Here is a 14,751-nt window from a genome sequence, read left to right as displayed (position 1 = left end):
AAAGATTGGAAACTAAAAGAAAACACAAAAACACAATTAGAAATTGAAACTGTAGAAAACAAGTCTTTCTTTAAAGTTCAAATTGCAAGATTATGCTTAACTTTTGAAGTGAAGTTACTACTTTGATGTTCCATGGTAGTTTCTCTGAAGAAATTTATGAAAGGATGTTCTTTACAAAAAATTAGTATAGCAGGTCAGTGTACAAATCAGGGGAGAAACTAGTACAACAAATTATGTTAATTGGAACCTTGCTATTTTTTTGTTTTTCTTTTATCTTGTCTCCTATTTATTTTATCCTCTTATTTCCAATTGTTGTAACACTGAAACTTTTTTTTCTTTCTTCTTCTTCTTCTTTTTTTTTTTAATTTGGTACTAGGGATTTAATCCAAGGGTGCTTTACCACAAGTCTTGCTAAGTTATTTTAGGGACTTGTTAAGTTCCTGAGACTGACCTTGAACTTGGAATCCTCCTGCCTCAGCCTCCCTACAACACTGAAACTTGATTTGGCAATTAATGTTTAGTTCTGTTGGAAATAGAATTAAATTTTACTGTTTCCATCTCTAAAGTTTGAGAGAATATTGGAAGAAAAAAAGTTATCTTTTGTCATTTGAGATTAATAAATGGTAATACATGCTAATTTCTTAAAAGCTGTTTGTTTTTCTTTCTCAGAGTAAGCCAAGCTAAAGAATTTGACAATAAATCTATAAAATTTGGGTCTGTGAATATTTGTAAATAAATCTCATTTCAAAAGCATAAATCAGGGCTGGGGAGATAGCTCAGTTGGTAGACTGCTTGCCTTGCAAGCACAAGGCCCTGGGTTCGATCCCCAGCACCGAAAAAAAAAAAAAAGAAGCATAAATCAAACCAGACATGATGGTGACACACAACTATAATTTCAGCTTTTGGGAGACTGAGGAAGGAGAATTACAAGTTTGAGGCCAGACTGAGCAACTTAATGAGACCCTGTCTCAAAATAAAAAATAAAAAGGCCTGGGATGTAGCTCAGGGGTAGAGTAGTCCCCAATGCCTCCTAAACACACACACACATACACACACACACACACACACACACACACGTTAGAAGAGATTCATTGTTTTTTTCACATGCTGTTTTAAAAAATGAAACATTCCAGGCACACAAAAAGTATATTTTTTTCCTCTAATTTTACTTTGAAATAATTTCAAACTTGTTAAAAAGTTGTAAGTTCTACTACATAGAACTTTTACATAGCCTTTATCTAGATGTGTTTCCCCTCACTGCCAGTACTAAGGGTTGAATCCAGAGTAGACTGCGTGCTAGGCAAGCACTCTCCCTCTGAGCTGCTTTCCCAGACCCTTCCTCCTTCTTTTAATTGCTATGCTGGGCATAGTGGCACACACTTGTAATCACAGTGACTCAGGTGGTTCAGGCAGGAGGATCACAAGTTCAAAGCCAGCTTCAGCAGTTTATCAAGTCTCTAAGCAACTTTGTGAGACCCTATCTCAAAATTGAAAAAAAGGGCTGAGGGTATAACTCAGTTATAAAGTGCCCCTGGGTTCAGTCCCTAGTACTAAAAAAAAAAAAAAAAAAAAAAAAAGAAAGAAAGAAAGAAAGAAAGAAAAAGTAAAAAGAATTGCTTCACAAATTTGCATGTCATCCTTGTGCAGGGCCATGCGAATCTCTTTATTTTTCCAATTTTAGTATATGTGCTGCCAAAGCAAGCACAACCCAGCCATTTTAATAAAATTTGATTTTGGGGCAGGTTTTTGCTAAATTGCTCAGGCTGGCCTTGAATTTGTAATCTTCTTCCTTCCTCCTCCTGTGGAGATGGGATTACAGATATATGCCCCCTACACCTGCCCAGATTCACTAAATTATTTTGGCAGCACTAGGAATTGAACACAGGAACTCACACATGGTAGGCAAGCACTCTACCACTAAGCTACATTCCCAGACTAAAAATTTTAAAGCTTTTTATTGAAGTGTACAATAAACAGCGTATGTTTAAATTATACAATTGAAAGTTTTTTATCTAATGTACCCATCAGTGAAACCATCACCACAGTCAAAATAATGATCATCCCTAAAAAATTTCTTCATACCCTTTTATAATCCTTCTCTTGTACCTATGTCATCCCATTCCAGGCAAACTATTTTGTTTTCTGCCACTAATTTCTATTTCTGAAGTTTTATGTAAGTGAAATCATAATGTATACACCCCCATATGGCATTTTTTACTCAGCATCAGTTGAGATTCATTCATCCTAGAGTCACTTATTTTGTTGTTGTGTTTGTTCATTTGGGTAGTGGGGATCTAACCCAGGGTTGCTATAGTACTGATCTTCATCTCCAGTCCTTTTTAATTTTTTATTTTGAGGCAGGGTCTCACTAAGTTGCTGAGATTGGCCTCAAACCTGAGATCAGCTTCCCATGTCACTGGAATTACAGGCTTGAGCCTCTGTAATGGCTGTTTGTTTTTGAGACAGAAACTTACCTTGTTGTCCCAGTTCATGGGATCAAGTAATCCTTCTGCTTCATCCTCCCAAGTAGCTGGGATTATAGATATGCACCGCCAAGCCTGACTAGAAACACTAATTTTTAACATCTTGCCACATTTGCACACAGGTATATATCATGTAACACATAAATACATAGAATTTATATTTTTTATCATATTTTTTCCAGACTTGTTTGATTGAAGTAAGTTCCATATATCTTGCCCTTTCCCTCTTAATATTTAATGTATAGCCCTTAAAAACAAAGGAACCCTCTTGTATAACTACAGTACAATGATCAAATCCAGAAAATATGACATTGATAAGCTATTTTTATTTAATACTGTACATTTCATATTTCAGTTTTATTAGTACCCTAGTAATATCTTAGAAACAATACCCCCAATTCAGGGTCCTGTCTAGGATCATGAGGGCTGGTGATATAGGTTGGTGATAGAGTGTTCACTTGTCAAGCTTGAGGCTCTGAGTTCAATCCCTAGCACCTGTGGGGAAGGTGAATATGCCAATCTAAGTTCATGAATTATACTTAGTTGTCTTGGTTTTTTAGTTTTTTTGTTTTGTTTTGTTTTGTTTTAAATGGTGTTTTGCTGTATTGTTCAGATTGGTCTCAAATTCATGGGCCCAAGTGATCCTCTCAGCTTAGCCTCCTCACGCTACAGATGTGAGCCACCACACCTGGCTAGTTGTCATTTTTAAAACTCTTTATTCTGCAACAGTTTTGTAACCTTTCTTTGTTTTTCATGGCATTTGCATTATAGGTGAATATAAATCTTCTACTATATAGATTCAGGTTACACACAGTTTTTTTTTTTCCTTCCTCAATGCTGGGAATTGAACCAAGGGCCTCAAGCATGCCAGCAGGCATTCTACCACTTAGCCACATCCCCAGCCTAGGTTACCCATTTTTTAATGTAATGTTTCTTAAGCATTTTTTTGTTGTTGTTATGCTGGGATTTGAACCCTGGGGTGCTTTACCACTGAGCCCTTTTTTTATTTTTCATTTTTATTTTATTTTGAGTCTCACTAAGTTGCTCAAGGTCCTGCTAAATTGCTCCCAAGTCACTGGGATTATAGGTGTGTACTACTGTGCCTGACCATTAGCAATATTATACTTCTCTTAGGGTATCGTGTGTATTTACATGGATTTTGTTTGTTTTTAGTAGTGATATTAATTTTTGTCACTTGATTAAGACATTGTCTTTTCCCCCCACTAAACTTACTGGTTTTCCTCTTATAGTTAATAAAGTAATTTTTAGGGAGATACTTTGAGACTATGTAAATACATTCATATAGTCTTGAATGTCCTTTTCAAAATGGCAAAGTATTTGTGTAAGCATAATCTACTTGAAGATCATATTAAAACTGATTCTAGCTGATAATTATTGTTTTTTTGCAAGTACAGTGCCAAGAGGACTATAATATAGTACATATTATACAGAGCAGATTAATGACAAAAACTTAACTGCCCTTATAGAAACTGCATCCTTGTAAAATCATCTTCAGTTAATAATTTGCAGTGGCATAATAGGAATAAAGACTATTGTCACCCTTTCTGTGTTTATGGACTGTCCTTTACAAATGGAAGTTTGATCTGCTGGCAAATTAAAAATCTTAATATTGTCTGTTTTCACTGTAAGAAAAAAAAAATTTTTTTTTTTTTTGTATTGTTTTAGGAAACACAGACACTGAAGTTCTGGGCTAGTTTACAACATAGTATACTAGATACAGTTCAATATTATAAACGTTTATTGAGACACACTTTAAATAGGCTCCAGGGATTTCTCTTCTGACCTCTCAATTTTACTCCTTACAGGTGCATCCTTGGGGAACTGTTCACAAAGAAGCCTATATTTCAAGCCAATCTGGAACTGGCTCAGCTAGAACTGATCAGGTACAGCTGTGCATGTGCTATTGAGTACCCAGGTGTGATAGGTAATCTAATCCTCTTAATTTCTAACACTTTCCATTCATTCTACTAAATGATTGTAAAAGTTTTCTCTTTGCTCAAATTTACCTTCTATTTTGTTCTAGGCCATGTATGTAAAGAAACTGTATTTCACTTAGAGAAATTATCTATGGAAGCTTTATTTCTTTTTTCTTTTTATGGCGCTGGGAATTGAATCTAGGACCTTGTTCATGCTAAGCATGCATCCTACTATTGAGCTATATCCCTAGACCCTTCACTTAATTTTTAAGTTTTAACTTTTCCTTTTCTTTGTTTGGTGGGGTGGGGTACTGGAAATTGAACCTAGAGGTGCATTACCACTGTGCTACATATCCAACCAACCCTTTTTATTATTTTATTTTTTATTTTGAGTCAAGGTCTCACTAAATTGCTTAGAACCTCACTGAGTTGCTGAGGCTGACCTCAAACTTGCAATCATCCTGCCTCAACTTCCAGAGTTGCAGGAATTACAGGTGTGCACCACCAGGCCCAGCTTATCTTGCATATTTTTATTAGTTCTTCATAATATAAAAGTGTTTTTTTAACCAGGCACCTATTGTCCCACCCTCTCAGGAAGTTGAGGTGCGAGGATCACTTGATCCTGGGAGGTCAGGCCAGCCTGGAATGTAGTGAGACTTCATCTCAAACCAAAAAAGAAAAAAGAAAAGAATGCTATTTTCAAGATGTTTGTTTGATTGTTAGGTTAAATTAACATTAAATTTATGGGCTGTGGGGGCGTGGTTCAGTGATCGAGCATGTGCGAGGCTCTGGATTCAATACCCAGCACCAAAAAAAAGAAATGAAAAGAAACATTGAGCCTGTTATGCAGTCAATTGCTCTTTCTATTAAACTTTTGGACTCAGAGATAAATCAAATAAGTCCCTGCCTTCAAAAACCTCAGTTTAGTAAAGTTTATGACATATAAAGAGTTCTAAAATAAAACCTATAATAGAAGATTTAGGGAAGGCCTGGGGTTAGAATGAAATTTAAGTCTTTTTTCCCCTCTTGATAAAATTGAAAGGAGGAATTCAACAGGTAAATGTAGACATTTTATAGGTAATATATAGCTCATTATTATGTAGTAAACTCGCAATTATCTATCAGATTTTTCACTTGTAGGCTGTGTTCTCTTTCTTTTCCTGTAGGGACTATATAAGATTAACTCTATTTCTGGTATTTCAACTTAATACTAACCGAATAGAATGAAATTGGTAGTGAAAATTGTGTGAGGGATTAGAAACATGTTTTATTCCGGGTGCTGTGTCACACATTTGATTTCAGTGAGTTGGGAGGCTAAGGCAGAAGGATTGCAAATTCAAGGCTAGCCTGAACAATTTAGGAAGACCCTGTCTCAAAATATAAAATGGAAAAAGGAAGAGCTGGGAATGTGTCTGAGCAGGAGGGTGTTTGCCTGACATGCATAGGCCCTTAGGCCCTGGGTTCAATTCCTAGCACCACCAACAAAACAAAACAAAACTTGGGAATTAGGAATGTAGCTCAGTGGTAAAGCACCCTTGGATTCAATTCCCAGTACTGGAAATTTCTTATTTTTTTAAAACCAAATATGTGGATTATTTTGGATTATTATGCCATTATTTTGTTTCATCTTATAACCGGTTCTTTCTATCCTTAAAGCAGTAAGGTCATATTTTACCTTTCTGCGTACCCTTTAATATAATAAGCAGAGTTTTCACACTATAGAAAGTAATAATTTCTGTTTGTAGACCCTCCAGAATACATGATGTTGATTCATTTCTTTACTCTTTTTTTTGTTTCATTTTCAGCCGTCTCTGTGGTAGCCCTTGTCCAGCTGTGTGGCCTGATGTTATCAAGCTACCCTACTTCAACACCATGAAACCGAAGAAGCAATATAGAAGGCGTTTGCGAGAAGAATTTTCTTTGTGAGTTTGGCAAAAATGTACATCTCAATTTTGGTTTGATTTGTGTTAAGACTTGACTTTTTCCTGGCCTGTGGAGTTATCGTTGTCCCAGTTTACTCTGGCAAACTTTTTATTTTTAAACAGTATGTCAGTTTTATCGTAGCCCTCATATTTTTTAAAGGCTTTAGATAATAAAAAACTGCTTTGTTTCAAATAATAAATTTCTTCATCGTCCTTCCTTTTGATCTTCAAGGAATGAGAGAAAGGCATTGTTATTTTTGTTTTTTTTAACCTGGATTGTAGCATCTCTTAAATCCTGTGTGAGAGCAAATCTGTTTGCTTGCATTAGCCAACTTTTAGCTCCCTTTCCTCAGTTTTACATGAAGCTGGAAATTCAGAGACCTTTTGACAAAAGGTCTGAGAACAGTGGGATCATTGCAGACTTAACCCTTTCTTTTTTTCTTTCCACAGCATTCCTTCAGCAGCACTTGATTTATTGGACCACATGCTGACACTAGATCCTAGCAAGCGTTGCACAGCTGAACAGACCCTGCAAAGTGACTTCCTTAAAGATGTTGAGCTCAGCAAAATGGCTCCTCCAGAGTAAGTGCTGGTAACTGTGTAGTGACCCTAAGCCTCCCCTAGACCTCAGGATATGAGAAACTCAAAATAATAGGATTTTAAAAAGAACTGGAAATGGCTAAGTAAGTTTCACATATAGAGGAATCCTTGAGTTTTATGGTTGATAAGGAAGATTGTTTTGCTGTTTTTAACAAGGAATAGAGCTGGGCATGGTGTCACATGCCAGTAATCCCAGCTACTTGGGAGGCTAAAGCAGGACTAGTTCAAGGCCAGCTTCAGCAACTTAGCAAGACCCTGTCTCAAAATAAAAAGGACTGGCGCTGTCACTCAACTATAAAGTGCCTTGGGTTCAACTCCCAGTCCCCCTCACCCCCCCCCCCAAAAAAAAAAAACCCACCAAAGAATAGGTTTAGCTATCATATTTGTTCTAGATTTAATTCAAGATCTTTTTTGTCTCTGGATCCCCAGCATATTGCCCTTTACAATCTCTTTGAAAGTATTTCTAGTGCTTACTTCGGCAGTACATATACTAAAATTGGAAAGAAACAGGGATTAGCATGGCCCCCTCACAAGAATGACAGGCAAATTCATAAAGCATTCCATATTTTAAAAGTATTTCTTTTATCTTTGTTCTTAACCATTCTATCTTCTGGAATCACCTATATCTGTGGTGAGCATGTATTTCTCATACTTGGAGGAATAGTCCTAATTTCAAATAGTTTGCATCACTGTCAGGTCGTTGCATATTGATTGAAAAATAAGGTCTTTGTGTCTTTCTGTCATCATAATCCTATGAACTTTCTATATTCTGTGGGATTTCCAGGGATTCTGTACTCATCTCCCACATTCTGGAACATAAAAAAATCTTATTAGGCTTGGGGATGTAGCTCAGAGGTAGAACATTTCTCTTGTATGTGCAAAGACCTGGGTTGGATCCTGGCACTACAGACAAAAGAAGTCTTTTATCTCTGAATTTATCACTGACAGTGTTACAGATTTTGTGTCAGATTTTTTTGGGTATTTTCTTACCTTAAAAAAGATTGCATGTCTTAATGAAATGGATAATATTTTAGTACATGAGTTAGGTAGTAATAAAATCCAATTGTTCTAAAGAAATGTCCAGCTTCATCTATGGGACTAGAATTTCAATACACTGAATGTGACTTGAAATATCTAAGCTTTTTGTTGAAATTTGGGAACTCCTGTTATAGGGATTGTTAGTAAGATTTGACATACTTGTACTGTTTGCATTATTGAGTATGGGGGGTCTGGAAATACATCAAATAATACATAGTATTAAACCCTACATATGAAAAAGTTGATGTCTAGATATGGAAATTTAGTGGACAGGAAGAGGAAGGAACTATCTTCAGTTCACACAGACCAAATAACACAAATTGATTTTGCACAGAGTAATTTAATCATGATGTATTTACATGGTTTCAAGATTTAAACCACCACCTTTCTTAGACTTATAGGTATTAGGAAGCCAGTAATCTTGATCCTTCTATTTATTCCCAGCTGAAACTTGACCAATAATGTTCTCCTTTATTCCTGTATGTCAAGGAAGAGCAATATATAGAACGTGGAAGTTTATATAGCAGGTGTATCCCTAGTATTAGCAAGATTCTCATTTCCTACTGTATAAAATCTTTTGGGCTTTTGGACTTTTATTTCCTCAGACTGTCATCTGCCATGGTTCTTTATATATTGCTACTATCTACTAATTTCTATGTTTTCCTTATTCTTCCCACTTCCTATGCCCTTTGCTTTCCCATTTTAATCCTTTATTCCTTCATTCACTCACTACTTTGCTTTGTCCTTTTCCAGCCTCCCTCACTGGCAGGATTGCCATGAATTGTGGAGTAAGAAACGGCGAAGGCAGCGACAAAGTGGTGTTGTGGTAGAAGAGCCACCTCCATCCAAAGCCTCTCGGAAAGAAACTACCTCAGGGACAAGTGCTGAGCCTGTGAAGAACAGTAGCCCAGCACCACCTCAGCCTGCTCCTGGCAAGGTGGAGCCTGGGGCTGGGGATGCAATAGGTCAGTGCTGGAATGGGATCTTTGTGCTTTAATTAAGCACATTTTGGCAGATTTTGAAGGTCATGTGCAAGGAGAATGGAGTTTATGTTTCTGTGTCTTTTTAGTTTTTGTCAAGTGAGGCAATAGAACAGAGGTTGATATTCTCATTTTTGGAAAGAATATAAGACAAATTTTGTATATATGGTTCAGAAAGTCTAGGATGTACCATTTTTCGTCCTTGAAATAAGGAATATTATGTCTTAATTAGATGTGTGATATAAACCAGTGAATTAGATAAGCAAAATTTAGGATTCATCCATGACTTTATAACACATGTGATTTAGAATCCCATCTACATTAGATTTGATAAGACCTTAGAATCTAATTGTGTTAAATCACAATTGCTGAATGTATTTAGTTCTGTAGATAGTTATTTGATCTATCTAAAGCTGTTGAAATATCATAACAAAATAGTTTTTCTGTAGTACCATCAATTTCTCTGAACCATAGATCTTTTTCTGATTCACTTTCCCTTCCTCGTTCACCTCCAACAGTGGTTCTCAACATTGGCTACACATTAGAATCATCCAGGAAGCTTTAAAAATAAATACCCTCAAATAGTTGCCAGATCTCTAGTGATAAAGCTTGAAGCATCTGAACTTTAAAATCTTTCCTAGAAATTCTTATGTGTAGTAAAGGTTGAAAATCACTGATCTTGAAAAATATAGATAAGTGGCCTAGGAATATAACCCTTTGGTTATATTTGGTTTGCCTAGCCTAGCAAACACGAGGCCCTGAGTTCAGTCCTCCAGTATCACCAAATAAAGGGGAATACAGAAAAAAAAAAAGAGAATACAGATGAAATATATATATTCAGATGAAATATATATATACAGATGAAATATATATATATATTTGGTTGGTTTGTTGGTTTGTTTTGGGTACTGGGGACTGAACCCAAGACCTCACATATTAGGCAAGCACTCTACCATGAGCCATATCCCCAGTCCCACATCCCCAGCCCTTCAAATGAAATCACTTTTATGCACAATACAGAGATGTTTTAGTTAATCCTTATATATTTAAGCAAATTATAAAGAAAGACAAATGGTATCATGATAGTTCAAGGCATGAAAAATGAGATAGTCAAAACAAAACTTTATTCCTTAAATAATATAGTCACTTTGCTAGTTGAAGAAGGCAGAGGGCCCTTGTCTGCCTTTCACTGACCCTTGCCTTCTCTTACATTGGCTCCACTTTATCCCCACAGGCCTTGGTGACATCACACAGCAGCTGAATCAAAGTGAATTGGCAGTGTTATTGAACCTGCTACAGAGCCAAACTGACCTGAGCATCCCTCAGATGGCACAGCTGCTTAACATCCACTCCAACCCAGAGATGCAACAGCAGCTGGAAGCCCTGAACCAATCTATCAGTGCCCTGACAGAAGCCACTTCCCAGCAGCAAGACTCAGAGTCCATAGCCCCAGAGGAGTCTTTGAAAGAGGCACCTCCTGCTCCTGTGGTCCTGCCTTCAGCAGAACAGACAACCCCTGAAGCTTCAAGCACACCAGCTGACATGCAGAATATGTTGGCAGTTCTCTTGAGTCAGCTGATGAAAACCCAGGAGCCAGCAGGCAACCTGGAGGAAAACAACAGTGACAAGAATAGTGGGCCACAGGGGCCCCGAAGAACTCCCACAATGCCACAGGAGGAGGCAGCAGGTAAACAGACCGGTCATGAATCTCATTGAGTTCAGGTGCTGTTGATCCTCTTAAAATCTCTAACATTTTCTTTTTCACATAAAAGGCAGTTTTTCTGTAACCTAGTCTACAGGAGAACATAGCATCAAATGATGTATTTCTTATCCAGCTTCTTTTATTTAAGTTTCAAAACTTCTCAAAGCACCTTTCAGTTATTTTTCTACTTCATAGAATGTAGGTAAGTAAAATCCCCGTGTTCCTCCCAAGGAAACCACAACCATAGCTAGTGATGGATCTTGAACCACTGTGTATGGTGGCCACTTGTGCTAGAAAATCTCACTTCCAAACAAACCATTATCAGATTGTACTTCTTTACTTCTAGTGGAGTGGATGCTGATACAAGTCTTACCTGGAAGATACAGACAAGAAAACCCTAATAAAATATCATTTTAATTTTCTGAAGAATAAGTTGGGAATGATTCTAAGTAGATCATTAATACCATACATTTCCTTTCCCCCCAAAATAGCATATAAAAATGATTCCTTTAAATCTATGTTCCTGAAAGAGACAATGGAATGGACCCCAGTTCAGGAAGTAAGCATTATAGGGGAGGGGGCGGGGTGAAAAAGGGAATGTTTTACTTCAATGTCATATGACCATAACATGCAGTTTATTAGAGGGAAAAGATATTTAAATTCTCTAATCAATTCTGATTTACAGTCTATTTGCAAAATCTTACTTCTCTGAAAGTGTTTTCAACTTTTTGGAAATTTTCACTGTCCATGAAGACCCCATGAATTGGGGAATAAGAAGAGGCACAAGGGCTGAAGAGATATACTAACCTTCAACTTTAGGGTCCTGCATTCACATTTCATATAGGATGGTGCAGAAAGTATATTCTTTATTTTCACTGGTTATGAGATCAAATACATAAAACTATTTTTCATATGTAAGATTTTTAAAACTGGAAGATAATAAAATTAACCCCTTACTTTACAGATAGGAAAACTGCAGTCCAGGGAGTTTAAATAAACCCACCTATGGTACCTCTTCTGATTATTAGGAGAGGCAAAAACTAAAACTCATGTACTCATACTTCTCTTTATCACTTTGCCACTCTGTCACGATTCAAATTTTTTTTGTTTTGTTTTGTATTCCAATTGTTTTAAGAGACTCCAGGACATGGAGTAACTGGATAAAGCTATGTAGAATTAAAACAGGGTCAGGAGGCTGCAGCGGGAGGATTGCAAGTTCAGAGCCAGCCTCAGCAACTTATGCCTTAAGCAACTCAACAAGACCCTGTCTCTAAATAAAAGATAAAAAAGGGCTAGGGATGTGGTTCAATGGTTAAGTACCCCCTGAGTTCAGTCCATGGTACAAAAAAAAATAGCAATCTTGTTTGTCTCATCTCTAAGGTTCTGACACCCCCGCCCCCACTGCACCCTCCTAAAACTCAGCTCTAATCAAAATACCTGAAAGAAGTGGGTCAAATTAAATATAATGACTGAAAGAAATTTACCCAGAATTGAGCCAACATACTATCAACCACATGATGAAATTGAACTAAGATTAAAACCTGGCCTATGACTAGAAATCACTGGATTTACATCTCAGAGTAGAAAAGTGCCACAAATAATTATTGTAGTCACCCCTTGATTATCCAGTTGTCTCTACAGTGTCTCCTGTGTTCTTATTTCTCCTGATGCCTTTTATTTGACCATTTCACTGTTCATTAGCACTTCCACCAGAGGGCAGACTGTGTAAACAAGAGAAGGTGACACCTATCAGTTTGGTTACTGTTTAGTTATTCTGTACTTGTTGGGAAAGGGTGATGGTTGAAATTCAATGAGTCAAAAGTTTTGAAGTTATTTTTTATATTTACTTAATACCTCCCTCCATTAGCATGGAACTGTTAAGGATTGGCAGCATGAACACTTTAAGAGCAATATGATTTGTAATTCGTACTTTATTTTTAATTCTTTTAAGAAATTTGATTAAATAGTTCTTCACAATCCATCTGCTTTGTTACTTTGAAATAGAATTTTCATTTTATATGTGTGAAAGAATTTGATTCCCCCAAATTAGTTCTGTTGAGAAACAGACATCTATATAAAAGGCAGAGTTGAAATATGAAAAATTGAATAGCTGAAAGAATATAAGTTTAGATTTACCCACTTTTGCAATTACGCATTTTTCAAGTTGCTTACCCTCAGTATTTAAAAAAAAAAAGTGTTCCAGTCTATGTAGAGTCCCAAAATACTTTCATTTTTTAAAAATGTGTTTGCTATAGTCATTATTTTCAGAATCTAGAGATTTTATTTATTTATTTATTTATTGTGGTGCTGGGAATTGAACCCAGTGCCTTGTGCATTCAAGGCAAGCACTCTACCAACTGAGCTATATCCCCAGGCCCTGAAATACTTTTTTTTTTTTTTTTTTTTTTTTGCGGTGCTGGGGATCGAACCCAGGGATCTGTGCTTGCAAGGCAAGCACTTTACCAACTGAGCTATCTCCCCAGCCCGCTGAAATACTTTTAATACTGATAGGTACTGCTTGGCATGGTGGCACACAATTGTAATCCCAGGAACTGACTCAAGAGACTAAGACAGGAAGGTTACTAATTCAAGATCAGCCTCAACAACTTAATAAGAAAAATAATGTCTGGAGACATAGCACAGTGGCAGAGTGCCCCTGGGTTCATTTCCAGTACTCCCCCAGCCCACTTTCACTAAAAAAAAAAAAAAAAAAAAAAAAGGGTTTTGATATCTGTATGTGGAAAGATATGTAGTGTTGACATCAAAAGGCTCTAAAATCATGGATGCTTATACTGCATTTAGCCCATCTTTTTTCAGGATATCTGCTTTGTAATTTGTGGATTTTCCATGGCTATTATTTTCTTCAGATTCATTTTCCCCTGCCACCTAGTCAACCAACCAGTCAGTCAACAAGTAACTCTTTGGGTACTACATATGAGGTGAACAACTCATCCCTGTTCTGTCTTCTTTTTAACACTTCAAGTGGAAACCCCCTCAATCCCAGGAAAACTGGGACGATTGGTCATCCTGCTTGTATGTTACATATAGCACCTGATTAATCCTAATACTGCACAACCTTAAAAATTTTGTAGTGTTTTCAGAGTGCTTTTATCTGCATGCTTACAGAATGCAGACTTGTTTACTGATTGTATTTACAAAATATAATCAAGGTAAATATGCTACGAAAATATCTACTTATAAGTAAAAACTTTTTGAATAGTCTAATGAATGACTTTACATCCCAAGGTCAGATAATGAATGAATCACGTTATGTTTATTTTGAAATATGCCTTCATGGGGAAAAGAAAAATTGATCATTTGGGAGATATCCAAAATATTAAGCCTTTTCTTCAGCAGAGTGACTCCCCATTCTCTAAAGGCATTGTTCTGACTGTACTTCTTTTAGTGGTTTTATGTCCTCAAACTCACACCATTTTACTTGTCTCCTCTCCTGCCAAAGGCAGGAGATCATTATCAGCCAAAAGATTGCCAAACTTAGGCAAATTTAGGCAGCAGTAGAAAAAACAAAGTCTGGGGAAGTGATTCAAGAAAGACAAAAACCTTTCTAAAGGCAGATTGTAGTATCAATTCAATACATTTCTGAAGACTAAGTTCTTGACTGTCTCCAGGATAAACAGATGTTTATTAGCAACCCATTCTGCATGACACCACTATAGTGATTTTTTTCATAGCATGGAAAAAATGTTGAAGGTAGGAAAACAAAATAGAAAATTATGATAGAAGAGTACTTTAGTCTTTATAGTAGCTATAACATAGTAAGTAAACTGAATGACAGTGTGGTGGTTAATATCCATTTCTTGAGGATATGAGTTGGGGAGAGGTAACTGAAGTTTCAAGAAGCAAGTGTATTTTTATACATGATGGTAATGAGAAGTTTCACTTTATCTCATTTTCCTGTATATTCTTTAAGTTCTATTTCAGGTTAACCTTATATCATCAAATGTTTTGTAAATGTGTTAGCCAAGTCCATGCAAGGTGTCTGTTGTACAGCAAGATTATGTCCTAGAAATGTGACCACAGCATGTATATTGTTCCCTCTCATCTTTCTTACTGCTTTATTTTCAATAA

The 14,751-nt window shown here is 36.5% G+C and overlaps 1 protein-coding gene and 2 non-coding genes across 9 annotated transcripts in view; 2 read left to right on the top strand and 1 right to left on the bottom strand.

The window, feature by feature from the left end:
• The window catches only part of Cdk12 (cyclin dependent kinase 12), a 76,886-nt gene that overhangs the window by 36,844 nt on the left and 25,291 nt on the right, over positions 1–14,751 (top strand). For all 7 annotated transcript variants that reach the window (XM_047543366.1, XM_047543367.1, XM_047543365.1 and 4 more), the window contains exons 9-13: positions 4,310–4,387; positions 6,226–6,342; positions 6,793–6,924; positions 8,734–8,945; positions 10,195–10,647. In XM_047543366.1, coding sequence (XP_047399322.1) covers positions 4,310–4,387; positions 6,226–6,342; positions 6,793–6,924; positions 8,734–8,945; positions 10,195–10,647 — 992 coding nt within the window. The remainder of the gene's footprint in view (positions 1–4,309; positions 4,388–6,225; positions 6,343–6,792; positions 6,925–8,733; positions 8,946–10,194; positions 10,648–14,751) is intronic.
• Positions 1,603–1,705, bottom strand: LOC124981484 (U6 spliceosomal RNA). Its single transcript, XR_007108007.1, has one exon. It is a non-coding gene; the product is annotated as a U6 spliceosomal RNA (small nuclear RNA).
• LOC124981490 (U6 spliceosomal RNA) lies at positions 7,409–7,512 on the top strand. Its single transcript, XR_007108012.1, has one exon. It is a non-coding gene; the product is annotated as a U6 spliceosomal RNA (small nuclear RNA).

The sequence above is a fragment of the Sciurus carolinensis genome, chromosome 3 (assembly GCF_902686445.1).
Source record: "Sciurus carolinensis chromosome 3, mSciCar1.2, whole genome shotgun sequence".
NCBI classification, from domain to species: Eukaryota; Metazoa; Chordata; class Mammalia; order Rodentia; family Sciuridae; genus Sciurus; species Sciurus carolinensis.
This window is presented reverse-complemented; position numbering and strand designations above follow the sequence as displayed.